Genomic DNA, 19,136 nt, shown 5'->3' on the forward strand with positions numbered 1-19,136 from the left:
TAACAACATGGTGACAAAATGCATATGATAAAAATTTTAAGGAAATTTAAACTAAATTCTGCTGGCATAGATTGTGTAAAAAATATAAAAAATAATATACATTATTAATGGACTTAAAATCAGCTTGCTCATATCACATGAACACATAGACGACGTGATCCTTGATCGGCTTTTTTTTCCCACGAATTGTTTACATTTCAGAGAACTGCAAATATTTTCTTTGGAATCATCAATTCTTGGAGTGTGAAATTGGTCACCGGTAGCAAATGTGTGACAAAAGTTACGAAAATTCGAATTCAGGAAGTAGGTTTTTTTTTTCAACTTATCCTTCTATGATCACTCTAAGTGTTAATGAGCAGTAGTATCCATGGTTGTTTACACATACTCATCTGCATGTTCTCCTGTTGTTGAGCTCAACGCTCGGGCTTCCATAGACCCACATTCAACTAATTATTTCTTTAAAAGGATGGGAACAAGGGGGGGGTGTAGACAAACACGACAGAGCTGATTATTCCATTCTATTAATATTCTCAAAGCAACAATTGTCCATTTCAGGAGGGATTTCATTAGATGTATTGCGATTAAACAGAGCAGAGGCGAAAGAAATTGGGGAGAGGACAGAATCAATGAGATTACAAAAATAGTGTCAGAAAAAAGAAAAAGATGAGGTGGGGGGGAGATATGAACTCAAAGTAATTTACAATGAATGAAATGAAAGAAACAACAGGGCCAAAAGATGAGTAGAGGTGGGAGGCGACAAAAGAAGCTCATAGAAAGCAGGAAATGACAATCAGGATGCATTTTATTTCCCCAAAATTTGACTAAAATATGACTAGAGAGAAAGGAGAGCAGTCAAATATGGAGACAGCTCAAGATAGAGAAAAGGCTGGGGTTTGGGCGCGTGGGGTGGGGGTGGCGAGGCACTACAACACAGACATTGTTATGAGGTTAGTGAGGAGGAAGCAGAGGAGGATGTAAGGCTCAAAGCAACTGTACTGTTTGTTTTTACATTAGAGGCAGATGCCACAAAAAATACAGTGGGAGCAACAAAACTAATGTTATTAAAGTTTGTGTGTGTGTGGGGGGGGGGGGGGGGGGGGGGGGCACAGAATACTGCAGCTACAGTGAGATGGTTTGTCCAAGTGACATTTACCACAACAGTGAGACTGTTTTCTCTATCTGCTCATTGGAGCTTAAGCCGTTTGACACTGTTGGTCACCATGTAACGGATGTACAACTCCATTCAATCACATTTCAAATACACGACTCACAATAAGCTCTGTACCGAATCTTGCAGCCAGTGAGCGAATGCAGTTCTGGCACAAGGGACAGCCGACACGATGAGTTAAATGAGTGGTGAGATTACTGATGGGTATTATAACAGAACAAATTTTAAATGTTTTTGTTAAAAATAATTTAAATGTGGGTATATATTTAGGAAGACACAATGAATACTAAAAATAATAAAAAACAGAAATAGTAATGTCGCTGATTTTCCCCAAATTGAATCATGATCATTCTGTGAATTCCCTTGACCGTCTCACATCTCGTTTTAGGTCTTATTTTTGGCTATTTTTGTCTGAAATGAAGTTGTGCCTATTTCACACTAATGTAAATTTGCTAAAATAAGGCCCTTCACATCAGTACATCCTTCAACCCTTTTCCCATTATAAATGACATTTAACCAAGAAACATCTGTGCCTGGTGTACCTGCTCAATTATCCATCCATCCATTTTCTGTACCGCTTATTCCTCATTAGGGTCGCAGGGGTTGCTGGAGCCTATCCCAGCCATCTTAAGGCACTAGGTGTGGGACACCCTGGATTGGTTGCCAGCCAATCACAGGGCACACAGAGATAAACAACTACTAATATAGACACATTTTTAGAGCATACAGTACTTCCTATTATCCCCCAGTATGGCCCTCACAGATGATTTGAAATAAACCAAGTCAATACTCATTAGATCATGCACAAACCAGAAGAACAGCTTTATAACACATACAAGGTGCATCTCAGACGGGGGGGGGGGGGGGGGGGGGTGCTTGTTGTGCGCCAATGAAATTTGATTGGTGCCACAAACTAAATTATCACCCAAAAGCACGTGCTCTATTCTAACTTTTAAAGAGGACTCATATTTTAGAAACAAGTGTGACAGCATCATATGGTGGTTTATTAAAATCTGTTTATATGTTTTTGTTTTTTAAGATGAATAATTCATATAAAATGGAATTATTATAATGGAATTCTTCCTCTGTGGCACTTGCTTGTTCTCTCTGAGCGTGTGCTCATTTTCTCTGGGTACTCCAATATTTCAAGTACTTGCATCGGTATTGTCCAATCTTACTCATGGGTACGGGATCAGAATAAGCAGTGTCAAACCCTGAACAGACAACCTTTGGAATTAATTCAATGTCAATGCTGGTAGATTCAATAAGTGCAAGAACTGATGTATATAATCTGAGCCATGTCTTTTTATTTTTAACTCACTGGCACTGCAATTCCCGACTTTATTCGGGAATTGAAAACCTTGACTTTCATCATCTGGTTGGCGACCAACGGGCGGCGCTGTCGGCCCCGCCTGCACCTGCACAGGAGCTGGTCGTCCCGATCAGTGGCGGACTGCCACGTTCGGATTGGCGACCTACGGGTAGCGCTGTCAGACTTGCCTGCTGCCTCGCAGGTGCTGGTCGTTCCCAATCAGTGACACTCAAAAAGACTCCCGGCACGACCATTCGCTGCCGGGTCATTGTTGTATGCTTTGTATGCAATTGTATGCATTGTATGCTGTTCTTGTGTTTGTTTCACCTTGGCGGACTTTTAATCTTGGTTTTCTTTTGATACTTTGTATTTTTTCCGTTCAGATGATTTCGATGTTTTACATTTTGTTCCTGCTGACTTTATTTTAATACAATTTGTCAAACACAACCTCCTGATCCCTCCTGCCTGCTTTTTGGGATCCACAGCCGCCGTCACCACCTTGCAAACCGTGACAATGACGTTGAGCGCAATTGCGGAATTTGTTTGGGTTTTGTTTTTTTCTTGCGGGAGAATGTGTTTCGAGCTTTGGTCAGACCTCTGGCATGTTTTTCTCTCCTATGAGGGCGTAGCATTTACCTTTAGTACACTTTTGCCCCACTTTCAATGCAGATAACTCGACAACCAAGTAAGCTCGAAATAAACTTTTATTTTGATGAAGGAAGAGAATCTAAGCTTCTTACAGTGCATTGAATTTTTATGTAGTCAATATTCCTGGTCCTGCAATTTGACTGAAAATGACAAAAACCCTGGCACTGGAGTGGACACATTTTTTGCACATTGTCTGGCAGTGTGAATGAGTTAACTGTATTTTTAACTTTGGCGGGAAATTCAGTTTTGGTATTCTTGAGGTTTTGGATGAGCTGTACAGCGTGGCACATTTTTAAAAAGGGGTTTGCACTGAGCGTGAATACAGCTGACTTATTTCACCGCCAATCAAAGTGGCTCTCAATCCTTTTACAGGCTGTGCATGACAAGATGATAGTCCTCGATATGGCACATCAATGTCCGATGTGCTTGAGTCCTGTGGCATATTGGGGCATGGAAAATGCATTTGTAGGGAACTGCAAACAGACCTTTATGGGAGCACGACATAATGTTGGCAGGTTACATTGCAGATCTTCAAAATGTGTAATTGGAGACCACCATCCAACCGCATCATATGTGCCAATGTGTTCCCCAAAGATGAAAGTGTATGTGTTTATTATAACCAAAGGCATGGAAAAAAATGAAGTGATATAAATTGTTTCAATAAGTAGAACTGAGTAATATATCCCCAAAACACACTTCAGTCAATATTAGATATTAACTTCTTCTTTTCCTTTCGGCTTTTCCCTTCAGGGGTCGCCACAGCAAATCAATGTCCTCCATCTATCCCGGTTTTGTGCATCCTCTTCTCTCACACCAGCTCCCTTCATGTCCTCTTTGACCACATCCATAAACCTCTTTGGTCTTCCTCTCTGTCTCCTGCCTGGCAGTTCAAGATTCAGCATCCTTCTCCCGATATAGTCGTTCTCTCTCCTCTGGACATGTCCAAACCATCTCAGTCTGGCCTCTCTGACTTGCTCTCCAAAGCCTCTAATATGAGTTATCCCTCTAATGTGCTCATTCCTGATCCTATCCAACCTGGTCACTCCCAAAGAAAACCTCAACATCTTCAGCTCTGCTATTTTCATAGTTTTACTCTGCTTTGTATACCTAAACATTGATGCACTGTTTGTGACTGATTTTCTGTTCATAATTTGATGTGTAAACCTGGATTTCACCAAAATGTCTTTTTTCATTTCTTGAATACTGTGTTTTTAGTAAGTTTTACTTTGACTTGCACCTTATAACGAGTACATTGAAATGTATTCTCTTGTAATTATTCAAGTATATGCTTGTCAGAGAATTTATTTTTTTAACAGAACAGCAGAGTGTAATTTGTTGGTTTTTTTCTGTTTTGTTTTGTTGTTGTGTTTATTTCACATCTTTATCATGGTGTTGTGTTAATTACTAAAAAAGAACTGCTCAGGGGTTTATTTGTTGTTTTGGTACGTGGACATGCTGTGCATTTGATACTGTTATCATGAATGTTTTATCAAAGGTTGTTTTAAACCTTAATAAAAAAATGTGCACTAAATCAGACATGTGAGGTGGGTTTTTGTTTTTAGACATAGAAGGCAAATGTAAGTACAGTATACATGAATATATTTTTTCATGTTACATTATAAATTTGAGTTGGTTACGCTTAAATATGAAACCTAATTTTAACTTAATTAAGATAATTAACTTAACTTAATTAAGATAACAAGAAAACATTAGAGTAAACTGAAAGTACATCTTTTAAGTTCATTCAAACTCATAACATTTATGTCCAAACAAACTCATAACATTTAAGTTCAGTCAAACTCATAAAATATATTTCCACTACTCAAACATTTTGAGTAAACTGTACTCAAAAATTTTGACGTAATCAGTTGCCATAAAAATTTTGAGTACTTTCAACTTGTTGGGTTTTACAGTGTACAAAGACACAATGCAATTCCTTCTGACCTTCTCTGTACTTCTCTACCAGCATTCTTAAAGCAAACACTGCATCTGTCGTACTCTTTTTTGGCATAAAGCCATACTGCTGCTCACAAATGTTCACTTCTGCACTTAGTCTAGCTTCAAATACTCTTTCCCCGAGTTTCATTGTATGGCTCATCAACTTTATTCCTCTGTAGTTAGTACAACTCTGCACATCTCCTTTGTTCTTAAAAATGGGCACAAGCACACTTCGTCTCCATTCTTCAGGCATCTGTTCACTATCTAAGATCTTGTTGAATAACCCAGTCAGGAACACCACCGCCACCTCTCCAAGACACTTCCATACCTCGATTGATAAATCATCAGGCCCGAGTGCCTTTCCCCCCTTCATCCTCTTCAGCGCCCTCCTCACTTCATCCTTGCTAATGTTTGCTACGTCTTGGTCCGCAACAGTCACGTCTTCTACTCTTTGTTCCTTCTCATTTTCCTCATTCATCAATTCTTCAAAGTACTCTTTCCATCTTGCCATCACACTACCGGCACCTGTTAATACATTGGCATCTCTATCCTTAATCACCCGTACCTGCTGCTGGTCCTTACCATCTTTGTCTCTCTGTCTCGCCAGCCCGTAAAGATCAGTCTCGCCTTCCTTGCCGTCCAGCCGAGCATACAAGTCATCATAGGCCTCTTGTTTGGCCTTTGCCATCTTTACTTTAACCGTGCGCTGCATCTCTTTGTACTGCTGTCTACTCTCGTCCGTCCTCTCAGTGTCCCACTTCTTCTTTGCTAACCTCTTTCTCTGTATACCCTCCTGCACCTCCTCATTCCACCACCAAGTCTCCTTATCTGCCTTTCTTCCACTCGATACACCAAGTACTTTCCGACCTGTGTCTCTGATTATGTTCGCTGCAGTTTTCCAGTCATCTGGAAGGACCTCTTGCCCACCCAGTGCCTGTCTTACCTCCTTCCTAAATGTCATGCAACACTCTTCCTTTTTCAACTTCCACCATTTTGTCCTCACTTCAGCCTTTGGGTTCTTCATCTTCCTCACTGCCAGCGTCATCCTACACACCACCAACCCATGCTGTCTGGCTACACTCTCACCAACCACTACTTTGCAGTCACTGAATTCTTTTAGATGGCGCCGTTGACACAAAAAGTAGTCTACCTGTGTACTTCTGCCTCCACTCTTGTAGGTCACCCTATGTTCCTGTCTCTTCTGAAAGAAAGTATTCACAATAGCCATTTCCATTCTCTTAGCAAAGTCAACCACCATCTGTCCTTCAGCATTCCTCATCTGCAGTCCAAACCAGTCCATCACCTCCTCATCATCTTTGTTTCCTGCCCCAACATGTCCATTGAAGTCTCCACCAATTACAACCCTCTCACTTCTCGGGATGTTCTGTATGACTTCATCAAAGTCCAACCAAAATTTCTCCTTCTCCGCCAGCTCACATCCTACTTGTGGGGCATACCCACAAACAACATTGAACATCACGCCTTCCATTTCTAGCTTCAGACTCACCATTCTATCTGATACTGTTTTTACTTCTAAGACATTCCTAACAAACTCCTCTTTTAAGATAAACCCAACTCCATTTCTCTTTTTGTCTTCACCATGATAGAACAACTTAAACCCTGACACTAAGCTTCTAGCCTTGCTCCCTTTCCACCTGGTCTCCTGGACACACAGTATGTCTACCTTCCTTCTGTGCATCATGTCAACCAGCTCTTGACCTTTACCTGTCATCATTGTTCCTACATTCAAAGTTCCTACTCTTAGTTCTATACTCTCGGCATTCCATTTCTCTCTTTTCCTCCGGGCACACATCCCTCCTCTCCTTCTTCAACCAACGGTAGTCAATTTTCCACTGGCACCCTGAAGGTCAACAGTACCAATGGCGGCCGTTGTTAACCCGGGCCTCGACCGATCCGGTATGGGATTCAGAGGTTTGATTCGCATATTTGTTTTGGCAAAAATTTTACGTCGAATGCCCTTCCTGACACAACCCTCTGTATTTATCCGGGATTGGTTCCGGCACAACAAGACACTGGCTTGTGCCCCCTTGTGGCTACATTAATATTAGATATTCACTGATACGGCTAAAATGGAATAATAAAAATATTAAGGTTAAAATAATACTGTAGGTACAAGATATTGCGTAAATATAGATGCGAGTGAAAGCTTTAAATTTTAATTCCATTCATCTATTTTCCTATCCGCCTATGCGCACAAGGGTTGCGAGGGGTGCTGCAGTGTATCCCAAAGGTTTTTGGGCAGTGGATGGGGGACATGCACGGACGGGCCTCAAAGAACAAGGTACTGTTTGGGCAATCACCATTAATGACCAGCACACAAGTATTTATTGTACTTTTCTTGTGTCAATAATATCAACCATTTTTTATTCTTCACAATCTGGTCACGGTAATAAGGATGACATGCACCAACAAAGTATTTTTCCACATTGCCAAATGTGTTTATTTCTATGCTCATAGTGTTCTATGCCTCTCAGGGCACCATGTGGTGCATGTTCATTAATTCATCCCTTCCATCAGTCTCCCATCCCTGCAAGTCCTTTTCCCCTCTGGAAAATATCCTCCTATTGCCATAAGTTCCTCTCCTCCCCCACAACTGTGCTTGACTAATGCATGTCTGTGGAAACAGTCCAGCTTGGACGGTAATACAGATTTGATGTCAATACTGAGGAGATTTGCATTCGACATTTTGACTATATTGCACTACATTCTGAATTTAACATTGGAGTCGTGGGGGGGGGGTCTTTGGTGCTCCTCCACATTCGTGTCACACAACATGAGAGCTTGAGCCTCCCCCCGATGACTTTGAGCAGCGGGCAGTATACACATTCACTTCTTAAGAGTCTTCAGTTAACCCAACAAAATGCTTTGGGTATGAGAGAAGAAACCAAGATAATAAAAGTTAAATAGTGAATTCAGTACAATTTCAGAAATCTTAACATTTGTGCAGGAGAAAAATGCAAGGTGCATTTTCATGTTTCAATGGATCACCGATACATCGGGGAAAAGGAAATTGGGGATTATCGAACAATGGTGAGCTTTCAATGAACATGAGCATATAGACTGTTGTGAATGAATGTTGAGCACTAAGTTCACTTGTTTCTCTGTAGCTTTTGTTGTTTTTTGTAAATGTCACCCTCTGAAAATAGTTTGAGTTTGTACCAGTTATAAACATTTTCTTTCTCAGATATTTATTTTTGCTAACATCAGAATCAGAATGTCTTTAATCGTTCCACACTGGGGAAATTTGCAAACGACAACTGGAGAAAAATCTTCAGCAAGGGATATTTACCATAAATTAAGCAAGGGAGCATTTGTGGTACGTACTTCCTTAATTAAGAAAAAACCTTTATACTTCGTAACAATGGGTTTTTTTTCGCGATTAGTCGTCTTATTGTGTTTCAAGTTGTTAAAAATGGGCCACGCAACTTTATGGCCGGGCAGACAACTTTTGAGAGTTGTTTGCCCTGGTGTCCGCTAACTTTTTGTCATGAGTTTCAGACACTGGAATATGATTCAAATAGTTCTGAAGAGGAAAGCATAAATGTTTGCAATCAATTAATGAAGTTCTTCCGTATCAATTCCAGCCATCTGGACTCCAATGTAGCGTCACAGAAAATACACAAGATGGCGCACAAGCTCCGTTGGAAATGGGCTGATTTGTCTGCTGGGAATTTGTGTCCACTTCTGTCTGGTGTTACCGCAATTGGTTGTCTTAGTGCGACACACAACGATTCTTCACCATCGCGTTATTTGTGTGTTTTTCCTTCTAATTTCACCATCAACACAGATCAACACGATGTTTTCAAGACCAAACAAAGTATCCAAAATGCATTGTGTGTGCTTTGTCAGTCAGGGGCGTTCCTGACGTTACTTCACGTCAAGCATCGTCATCAACTCGAAAACAAGACTTCCTGAATATTCAGCGTGAGTCTCAAAACGTAAAATATAGCTATTTGCGGTGGAATATTTGTAAAATGTGCTCAGTAGAAGTCATTTGAAGTGTTTTACAAATTATGGACACAACTTGTCCATAATCCAGGTGTCGGTTGTCTTTTAAGCAAGCACACAGAATTGCAAGAGCATTCACATGGAGGTTTTGTAGAATTGTAGAATTTTGGCACTTTTGGCAACACCAAGTGTTAAACTGTGAATAGTAAAAAAGTTCAAACAGCCCAGGCTGTGATGTTACTCCAGTTCAAATTCAAAGTTGTCAGATCACAAAAAGACCACGGTATATATGCTTTTTCTGTTTTCCTGGTTGTTTCATGCCCTCTTCTTTGCATGGTTCCTCTGCATCTCAGTAAGGTCAAACTAATGCCAAAATGAGCACATCGTGTCTATAGATATTGGTGACCACTTACACTTCGGCAGAGATGAAAAGGGGGTCTCGTCTGATATTTGTGTCAACAAAGACGATTGGAAGTGTGGGGGAGTGGGTCCAGACTGAGAGATCACCGATCTCACATAAACATACGCCCTTCTAAAAAAACATAACAGTCTCCAATTGGATATTACATTGGAACACTGAGGCCTAATCAATTACACAGTGTTGTACGTATTTACGTGCATCGGTGAGAAACTGTGGGGGTTCAGCTACGGGAAATAAAAACAAGTGATATAGATGTCAATAAATCAGCAATGGAAAGTAGTCATGATGAAAACACCTAAATTAGAAGCTGCTGATTTCACCCTTTGGCTCATGAGACAGAGAGAGTGCTGTGGGCTGGGGGTTTGCTCCCGAGACAGATTAGGGGCTCCAGTCAGCCTTCATATTCTGTCTAGTAGTGTCGTCTGTCGGGGCTCATCCGATTATGGAACACTCTCTCAAAAACACACATCTGACTTCAAAAACAAAAGGACGATCCATTTTCACACATGTTTAAGTGAATGCTATGCAAATGGTACGGACAATTGCATTTCCAATACCACCCACATGCAACACACATCAGAATGAAGCGCTCTTCCCTTTCAGTTTACCAACGGCATAAAACAAAGACACTGTAATCCTCCCATAATCCCCTCTGCCTCCAAAGTTATACTTGTTCACCCACACACTCACAGAAATGATCCTAAACTACTTTTTGTACCCCAGAGAACTATATTGTTGGTAAAAACCTGCAAGTGCTTACACACTACTCAATGCATTATTCGTTTACCTTAAAAAACAGTATCTTGTTTATGTATATCTCAGTATATGTAATCTCAAAACAAACTCTTGACCAGTGTGGTGGATTATTTTCAACCAGAACCCAAGAAACTTCTGCTGTGATTTAAATAGACAAGTCCACACCGACATCCAGTGGTGGATTTGAACACTACATATCGACCGAAGCCATAAACAAGTGGGATATGGGATAAAACTTCTCAGTTTAGCACACGTTTTTCTTGTACAGTAAAAAAAAAAAATATTAGCGAATACATTACATTTTGTTGCCATTTTCAATTAGCATTTGGAAGTCACACGTAAATTACTTCCCTAACACTGCCAAAGATGTAATCATAGAATTCTGATGAATTGTATTTGGATTCAATTTGTTTAAGTACAGACAGCAAGGAAAGACTTGAACATGAGCGCAACAGTACAGTGAATGGATGGATCAATCAACATAGTGGTCAAATATATGCCAGGGTAACATTCTCAATCAAATTTGAGCACAAATGTTATGGATTTTGGTTGATTGTGCACCCATATTATTTGGCTTTTGAGTCTGTTGCCACAAAACAATAAATATAATATAATATAATATAATATAATATAATATAATATAATATAATATAATATAATATAATATAATAACTCATCTACATGTGTCAAATATATTTTATTACAGGCCACATTTTAGTTCTTGTTTTCCTTCAGGGGGCCATTATGACTGTGAAACCCATCCATCCATTTTCCATAGCGCTTATTCCTCATTAGGGTCGCGGGGGGTGATGGAGCCTATCTCAGCTGTCTTTGGGCACAAGGCGGGGGACACCCTAAATTGGTTGCCAGCCAATCACAGGGCACACAAAGACGTACAGCAGTCACTCTCACACTCACACCTAGGGACAATCTGGAGTGGTCAATCTGCCTGCCATGCATGTTTTTGGAGTGTGGGAGGAAACCGGAGGACCCGGAGAAAACCCACGCGGGCCCAGGGAGGACATGCAGACTCCACACAGGGAGGCCGGACCGGGACGCGAACCGGCGACCTCTGCACTGTGAAGCCGGTGTGCTAACCACTCGACTACCGGGCCGCCCCGACTGTGAAACCATACTCTGGAAATAAGAATATTCTCATGATTTCATTTTTCGATAAACAACAGATATATATATACATAGTTTTTAAATCAGAAGTCCAAAATACAGACTGTTTAACTATTGTTCAATTTACTTTAAAAGGATGTTTGGGAACCAAATAAATGATTACTATAGTCCAATGTGGGTTATTTAGAAATGAGTGAAATGTGTAATTTTGGTCCAGATTTTAAAAAGAAACAGGACATGCAGTAATTTGTTTAGTAGGTCCTTTCATCACTTTGCTGCTGTGAAATGTAAATTTATCCACTGTGAGACTAATAAAGGCATATCCAATCCAATCCAATAAGCTGTGGGGGACCATAGCTTAACTCTGGTCCTTGACTTTGGCATCCGTGAGTTACAGTATAAGTGCATATGCGCTTCTTTAGACATGAGACTCACCCAGTTTGTATGTGAAAACATAGAGGACGGTCCAAGCAGTGCCAGGGACAGCCAGCAGCTTCCTCCACACCCTCCATGGCATCAAAGAATCAACTCCATATACTGCTCTTCTACTACAATGAGCCTGTTGGCCCCTCATAGGCTCATCATCCAAAACAGTAGCCCCCCAAACAAACAAGGCCACACCTGCATACACGAATGTTAGCAGCATAAACATCCAGGTCCACCCGGCCACATCAATCACAGCCAGAAGGCCGCCTCCAGCGAAAACCGATCCGGCCTTATAGCCCACAACCTGTGCTGTGTTACCGAGCCCAAGCTCCCCGCGACCTTTCAGAAGCCCTACTGCCGCTCCATCCACTGCAATATCTTGAACAGAGGCCAGGGTATTCATGGCTAGCAGGGTTCCTGCTACTCCCCAGATGTGCATCTCTGGAGCGAGAGCTGAACTGGTGAGACATGTCAGAGCCAGTCCAGAAACTGTTGCCACCAGCCAACGACGCTTGGTGCCAATCCTGTCCACCAAAGGAGCCCAAAGGACCTTGAGAACCCATGGGAAATAAAGGACCTTTGTGAAGCCTATGCGTGTCAGGGAATGGCCGGCTCCACGTAGGTAAACTGGAAGCAGAGAAGACTGGAGACCATATGGAATACCCTGGACAAAGTACAGCAGGCCCAGGAACACTAGTTTGTCATTCATGATCTTGCTCCAATTGGGCAGTGTTCCATATGTCAGGTTGTTGTCATCGTTTAGGGTCAGTCGGTTCAGGAGGAAATGACCTGGAATGGTAAAAGTTGTATGAAATTCATGGTTAATGACGCTGAGTTTTTCATTAAACCACGCTACAATCCTATCAATAGTCGGACACCGAAGTCAACCTTTGTTTAGTGTACTAGCCCAGGTCATCAGAACTGTCGCTAACATTAGCCACACAAGCCATGCGCGCAGAGCAGGGCGTGAAAGATTTATGTCATGTTATAGTTTCATTCAAAGCAACTTTTTTTCCATCTTTTAAAGTGTCCGTTCGTTTTATCACCTAACCCTTTAGATTATGTGACGTTTCCTCAGTTGCATTTAGCTAATATTCTGGCATTTTCCGTCATGCAAGCATATTGGTTTAAAATACACGCATTACCTTTGTGAACTCTTCTGGGCGTTACTGATGGTTAAACTTGTGATGTATAGCAACGTTAACACGGTGATAATATAAAAGTTGGTTTGGCTCGTCTCCGCTAGCACAAGGTTTCACTTGCTCTCTTTGCAATGTTTACATTGGTGCGACACCTGGTTGCCAGATCGGTAAGTACAAGTCCCTCATCTGCTGACACCAAAAGATGGTCGAAGTGTATCAAACCTGGCAACCGTGATACTTTTTTTAAATGTGTATTAAAATATTCTGATACGCTGTAGATGAAACATAATTTGCCTCCCAGGGGTTCCAGCTGGAATTCAGTCCTTACCAGGTAAATAAATGTAATATTTTAAATCCTGAAAAATAACGTTTAGAAACTTGCTTTTACATTGTGTAATGTGTCTGCCTTCATTATTTTTCTTTCAATATCCTATTGTTACGTTTGTTTTCAAAGATTTCATTTTCTTATACCTTAAAATGTGTACATATTTATCAATGTATTGCACTATATTTATCATCACTGATCAGGCATTTTGTCATTTTTGTCTGTGGAGGGTTTCAACATTTCATTAGGTTCCCTTTACTGTATTTATGTTTATGTATTTTTTGCTTGCGCTCCCCCCTCTCTCAGGTATACTCAGACCATGAGACACTGAATGTATTTTATGAGCTATTCCGTCTGTCAAATTACTGTAAAGCATGCTTTTATTTGTGGTATGTAGACAAAATTACATTTTTAAATATATGTGTTGATAATGTGCCTCAGTGTACATGCTTAATTTGTGTCGTAAAATGTGTAGTATCTCCTCCAGATTCATAACTCAAAGTTGACATTTGAAAAAAAGACAGATCACACAGAAAAATGCTTTTATTTGCAGAAGTTCCTTCAATTGCACAGGTATACAGTAACGTTGTCATTAGGATGATATCTTGGTTGCAGTGTTGTAAAAACTAACTCTTCTTTCAAGCACCTATGTAATACCAGTTGACCGGTCCAAACAACACATCTTTTGGCAAACTCAAATCCATGGCAAGATAAGAGCATGTTGGGTCTAGAATTGATTTCTTACAAGGATCAGAATGTATCTGCTGAGGCAATGCTGACTTGGAATAAGTCTTTTCTCATTGGTCTTTTGTTTTTTTTTAATTCATGTCACGACAGCAGATTATTTTACAGAGCTGAACTTTCAGGTAAACCTTCCTTTAAATTGGCCATGTCAACTGTTTGAGAGCTTAGTCAGTAGCTGAGACATCAGTTCTCGCTACCGCAGAGAGCTAGCAGAATCTTCTCATAGTCTCCTTTAGTATCATCCTGGAAAAAGAAAGCAGTGTTTGATCATTGAAACTCTTGTACTGTCTTGAACCATATAGAAACCAAGTGTAGTTGGTGATGTGTATAACTGTTTCTCACCAAAATGTCCTGGTAGAGTGTTTTGCCATATTTCTTCTTGTACTCAGCCTTGATTAATTTCAAATCCTTTTCAGCGCGGCTCACCATGATACGGGTAAGAATGTTTTTGCGTGTTCCAGATCCCTGAAAGAGAACAGTCAAGAATGAAGATCTTGAGAGGATCGTGCAGATTCTTAAATGATGTCGCATTCTGTGCATACAACACCTTCATGGACAAGTAGAGCTTCTCAGCAAAGAAAGCAGGCCTGCTCCCAGCACACTTGACTAGAATGATTCAAATGAAACATATTTTACATATATGACCAATGTATATTCATTGTAATGATGCTCTAACACACAATTGTGCCTTCACCTAATGTTGTGAGACAATTCTCAATATCACCCTTCATCTCCAGATCAATTGCTTTGGCCACATCTACTTTGCTGTACTTTGAGTACCTCTGAAACACTGAAAAATGACAGAAGACTCATGTAGGTCGTGCTCGAAGAGAACAGACACTGTAGAGGAATGCAGCGAGCGAGCTGACCTTCACGGAGATGAGGGCCACTCCTGACAGTAAGGATTTCAATGAAAACGGAGCAGTCTTTGCCTTTCCTTCCTTCTCCAGCTTCATATAGAGACCTGGCATCGCTGTCAATCAGCTGTTCACACACTCCCTCCGTGCGATTGGCCTGTGAGAGAAATATACTGTCTATACTTCCCCCAATATATACAACAACAGTTTAAATTCATCATTGTGAATGTTATCTAAATATTTGCATGTGGAGGGTGTATTTGAAGTTCCCCTGGCGTGGCAGCTACAATGTAGGAGTGGTATGTTGCCTTAACCTAAAACTATTCTGCCGCTGTGAAAGAAAGAAAGGATGAACAAAATCCGCCTCAAACGACCAAATAAATAATGCGTGCACATGCTGTACCTTGCAGAGGGAAAAGAGAGCATTTCTGAAGTCTCCACTGGTGTCGGATCTGATGTCTTCCTCCAGGTCCTTCTTGTAATCTTAACAGTCAAAACACATATACTTCTGACATGTCTTATTTAGTGTACATCTTATTTTTCTACCTTTTACCATATACAGTAAAGTCTCGTTATATCGATATCGGATATATCGATAGTCCCGGTTATATCGATACTATTTCTATGCACGCACGGGGAAAATTACATGGAAACAGGGTCGGATATATCGATAGTCCCGGTTATATCGATATTTTTTGGACTCCCTTGAATCTCGATATAACGAGACTTTACTGTATTACATAAATTACTCACTGGTGACAGCCTCATGGAAGATGAGCGAATAGATTCTGATCGTTTTTTATATTTACTTTCGTAACCGGGGTAGGCAATTGTACCTACACTGTTTAGATACAACTCCGAGATTAAAAAGAATAGTGACTGAGTCTGTTTCACTGTGTAAAACTACATCTAAATAAAAATATGTGGCCTATGCATCTCCTCTCAACAGAGTTTTGTAGAAATCTATTTTGGAGTTTCTGTATGCTCCTGCTAATAGTATTTGTCTGACTATTTACATTCGTGTTTTAATAAGAATGTCAACCACGCTAATTTCTTTGTAACCACAAACTTGTGGAAGGCTAATAATGTTGCACACAACATTCTGAAGGAAATTTCAGATTCCTTCATGAAAATTGGCTGCACCTTCCTTGTAGGCCTTCTTGATATCCAGAATCTCTGTATTGGTTCGAGAGGCCAAAATCTCCACAAGGGTGTCCTCGTCTGTTCCCAAACCCTAAAACAGGGAATCAAATATCCAAGGGTTAATTCAGGACTATTCCATGAGCAGCCTTTCACAACTCCTTTTATTAGCCAAATGGGAGAGCTAACAAGAATACGTGGAAGTGGGCGGAGGACTAAAACAAATGACTGAGCTATGGAATTAAATCCGTATTGACCTCCAAAGTGCAAAAACAGCAGTTTCCCCTTCGCTGATGAACGTGAGAGGAAGGGAAATGTGGGTAGAGCAAGTAGTGCACATGTACCTTCATGGCCATTTTCAGCAGCTGGGCATCATACTGAGCCGGTGTTTTCAACAGAGCCATGACCACATCCTCCAAATCTCCCTTCAAAGCCTTCTTCAGTGCTGCCTCCAGAGGCTTCAAGGAAACAGTACAACCAAAAAATATTGAGAGTTGCTCTGTGTGTCCTGTACTTTTCATGAGCAGAGTGCATGAGTAACAAGCTTAAGTTACTAAACTTAACAGATATTAGGTGAAAAAGCATCATACTTAATACTTTTCAATATTTTTGATTAGTCGACCCCCTACTTTTAAATCATTAAAGTGAGCTACATCCCACTTGTTACTTTTATTAATATCTATTATTGCTTACACAATCTTTTGTTTTCTTCAGTTTGTCAGTTACACTTCGACCTCAGGCGCTGTCACATGACTCTCTGGAGCCTATTCAATATAACCACTAATGACGCTCAACTCCATTTCACCAATCAAATTGCTCCACACAGCCACATGACTGCACACAGTATTTGTGGCCAAACACAGATGTGAAGATTTCAAAGTGGCGAGTTTATGTGAAGCATTGCAGAGACAAGGGAAAGAACGACACTCACACTCAGAAGAGGCACACCCTCTCTGGCCTCTCATGCATTTCCGGTTTACCTTAGACACTTGGAAAAAGAACAGCTATTGTATAGCATGCGATGTCACGTCTACCTGCCTAAAATATTTTCTTCTGGAGTATTATTTGAAAGTACTCTTACTTGAGTACAACTTTTGGCTACTGTAAAACTCCATGAGTTGTAACCCTTTCCTACCTTTCCGCTGGATTGTTGGTAGGCTTCTTTAATCTGCTGCCTCTGCTCATTGCTCCTCTTCACCAGTATTTCAATGATGGTATTCTCATCCACACCTGCACAAAATACATTCTGTGAAATACATCCATAATTTAAGATACAATGCATCTGAGCGCAGTCCAAAATGTATCACACCCATTTTAAACTGTTGACCAAAAGGCCTCATATGTCATATCGATCTTTTGTGTGGCCAAGAAAAATGGCAGAAAATTAATAGATCTCGGCGCACTTGTGAATGCCCACCAGCAGGCGGCGCAGAGTTATAGAAAAAAGTCCATTTTTTCCAAGATGTCACAATTCTATGACTGGAGAAGCAGACATCACCTTTTGCCTTGATGGCCTGGTCCAAGACAGCTGCATCGCCACTGGCGCTGAAGTTTGTTGCTGCCTTCACAGTCCCCTCGTTCTTTAATACCTGACATCCAACACAGATTAGTGTTGACTTGTAGTGTTTGGTAAATATTGACTATCATCCAGTGATGTGCACGTGGTCACATTTTATTTATTATGGCACCTTGTCTCCTTTCACTTTAATTTAGCCAATAACAATGAAGAATACTGTAGCAGATGATCTACTGGATCTCTGTCAATTCACGCATTTCTGAAAATATAGGCCAAAAATAAGAATTTTAAATTTGTGAACGAGTTAGCTAGTGATCAACCTTGTATTAAACATAAGCATAGTGCAAGACAATGATGCAGGATAACGTTGTGCAACACACAAGGAGTGAAATGGTGAAAGGCATTTTACTGTTTCAAGACTTTCGATTGGGAGGGGCTCAAATTCCTGTTCCGCTGAGTCACACACTCACAAGACAGATATACTTCAATATTGCTCTTTTTACTGAGTTTTGAGGCCTGAAAAGAATCTCCAATGGCCATCGTCCCTTTGTCTCATGAAATCGTCATGCATACTGCGTCATTTCCCTGCCACACCCCTCACTTCTATAGCTAAACTTTAAAACATGAGAACTCATTCATTTTTCTTCCTACTATCTTTTCATCTTCCCTCCTCTTTCCTTTTCTCTCAACTCTGCCAGGAAAACTTTCCACCCGAGCATACCACAGGAAAGAAAAAAAGGGAACAAACATGGTGGTTGGCCTTAGCAACTGGAAGAGAACCGCAGTGACTTACTGACTCATCGGGCATGCCCAGATAGACTGTCTGCATCATGAACTCTTTGATGAAAGACATGGTGGGGCTGGCTGCAGGACACTATCGAATGAGGACACAGAAGAAAGTAAATATATTGGGGGTGAAAAAAAAAACAATATTAAGAGGTAAAGAGAGGCAATGTTGCTTTTACAATTAAACGGCCTTCCTATGTATACGAGCATTAGTAATGATCATTTACATCTGGTGTATAGTGGTTTTCCATGATAGAAATTACAGTACAGTATGTGGAGGCTGCCTGGCCACACCCACGTTTACACTGACGCGGTTGTGTGTCGAAGGCCGTGTGGCTATGTCAGACGTGTCGTGTGCATTTATATATGGACATTAGTCTGCGTAATCACAAACACTGACGGTCGCTTATGTATGTGGAGCGGTTTATTTACTGTTTATGCGTTTCCGGCCACACCCACGCCAATGATACTTCGAAGCTAGGATAGAAGGACTTTAACCCAGTCCAGCAAAGCACAGAGCATTTGTGCATTTAAATGTCACAAGCAGAAGCAAGACACCATTCTTGAGATTGTTTACTTAAGCAAGATGACTTACCGTGTGGCTGGAGAGTCGTTTCTGTGGGTGTGAGTTTTGCAGGGGCGGTCGACGAGCTGAGGCAGTTCATTTATACTGGCGAGAAACTCCACCTTGAACCGAGCCCGGCCCATGCTCACCCCCACACCCTCCTTTCAGTTTTAACTCTTCCTTGCCTCCCTTCCTGAGCTTCAGTGTACGTGTAAAAAAGAGGAAGACGTCATTTGGTGGAATACAAACAGTGTAAAAATGTTCCATAAATTCATAGAGAAACAAATCTTTAAATATT

General features: G+C 40.8%; 2 protein-coding genes across 2 annotated transcripts in view; both read right to left on the minus strand.

The window, feature by feature from the left end:
* Positions 1–13,042, minus strand: part of slc33a2 (solute carrier family 33 member 2) — a 35,329-nt gene extending 22,287 nt beyond the window's left edge. The window contains exons 1-2 of the mRNA XM_088994681.1: positions 12,909–13,042; positions 11,773–12,552 (exon numbers count right to left, since the gene is read on the minus strand). Coding sequence (XP_088850807.1) covers positions 11,773–12,472 — 700 coding nt within the window. The 5' untranslated portion in view covers positions 12,473–12,552; positions 12,909–13,042. The remainder of the gene's footprint in view (positions 1–11,772; positions 12,553–12,908) is intronic.
* Positions 13,043–13,758: 716 nt separating this feature from the next.
* On the minus strand, positions 13,759–18,943 carry anxa1a (annexin A1a). The gene is made up of 12 exons (XM_088994682.1): positions 18,869–18,943; positions 18,281–18,361; positions 17,470–17,560; positions 17,107–17,201; positions 16,316–16,429; positions 15,975–16,065; positions 15,235–15,314; positions 14,844–14,988; positions 14,669–14,764; positions 14,522–14,580; positions 14,317–14,439; positions 13,759–14,217 (listed from the first exon to the last, which is right to left on the minus strand). Exons 2-12 carry the CDS (start codon positions 18,338–18,340, stop codon positions 14,158–14,160), a joined length of 1,014 nt encoding a protein of 337 aa, XP_088850808.1. The 5' UTR covers positions 18,341–18,361; positions 18,869–18,943; the 3' UTR covers positions 13,759–14,157.
* Positions 18,944–19,136: the final 193 nt, after the last annotated feature.

This window comes from Hippocampus bargibanti, linkage group LG04, assembly GCF_051943395.1.
Source record: "Hippocampus bargibanti isolate YZ-2025 linkage group LG04, ASM5194339v1, whole genome shotgun sequence".
In the NCBI taxonomy this organism is placed as follows: Eukaryota; Metazoa; Chordata; class Actinopteri; order Syngnathiformes; family Syngnathidae; genus Hippocampus; species Hippocampus bargibanti.

What these genes read in the sequence shown, in the direction of transcription:
- anxa1a (XM_088994682.1), bottom strand. Translation starts at nt 18,340, where the DNA reads ATGTCTTTCATCAAAGAGTTCATGATGCAGACAGTCTATCTGGGCATG. An exon ending in GAATTGTCTCACAACATTAG is followed by an intron (nt 14,581 to 14,668) that starts GTGAAGGCACAA and finishes GAATCATTCTAG; the next exon opens with TCAAGTGTGCTGGGAGCAGG. An exon ending in AGCTCTACTTGTCCATGAAG is followed by an intron (nt 14,440 to 14,521) that starts GTGTTGTATGCA and finishes GTTCTCTTTCAG; the next exon opens with GGATCTGGAACACGCAAAAA.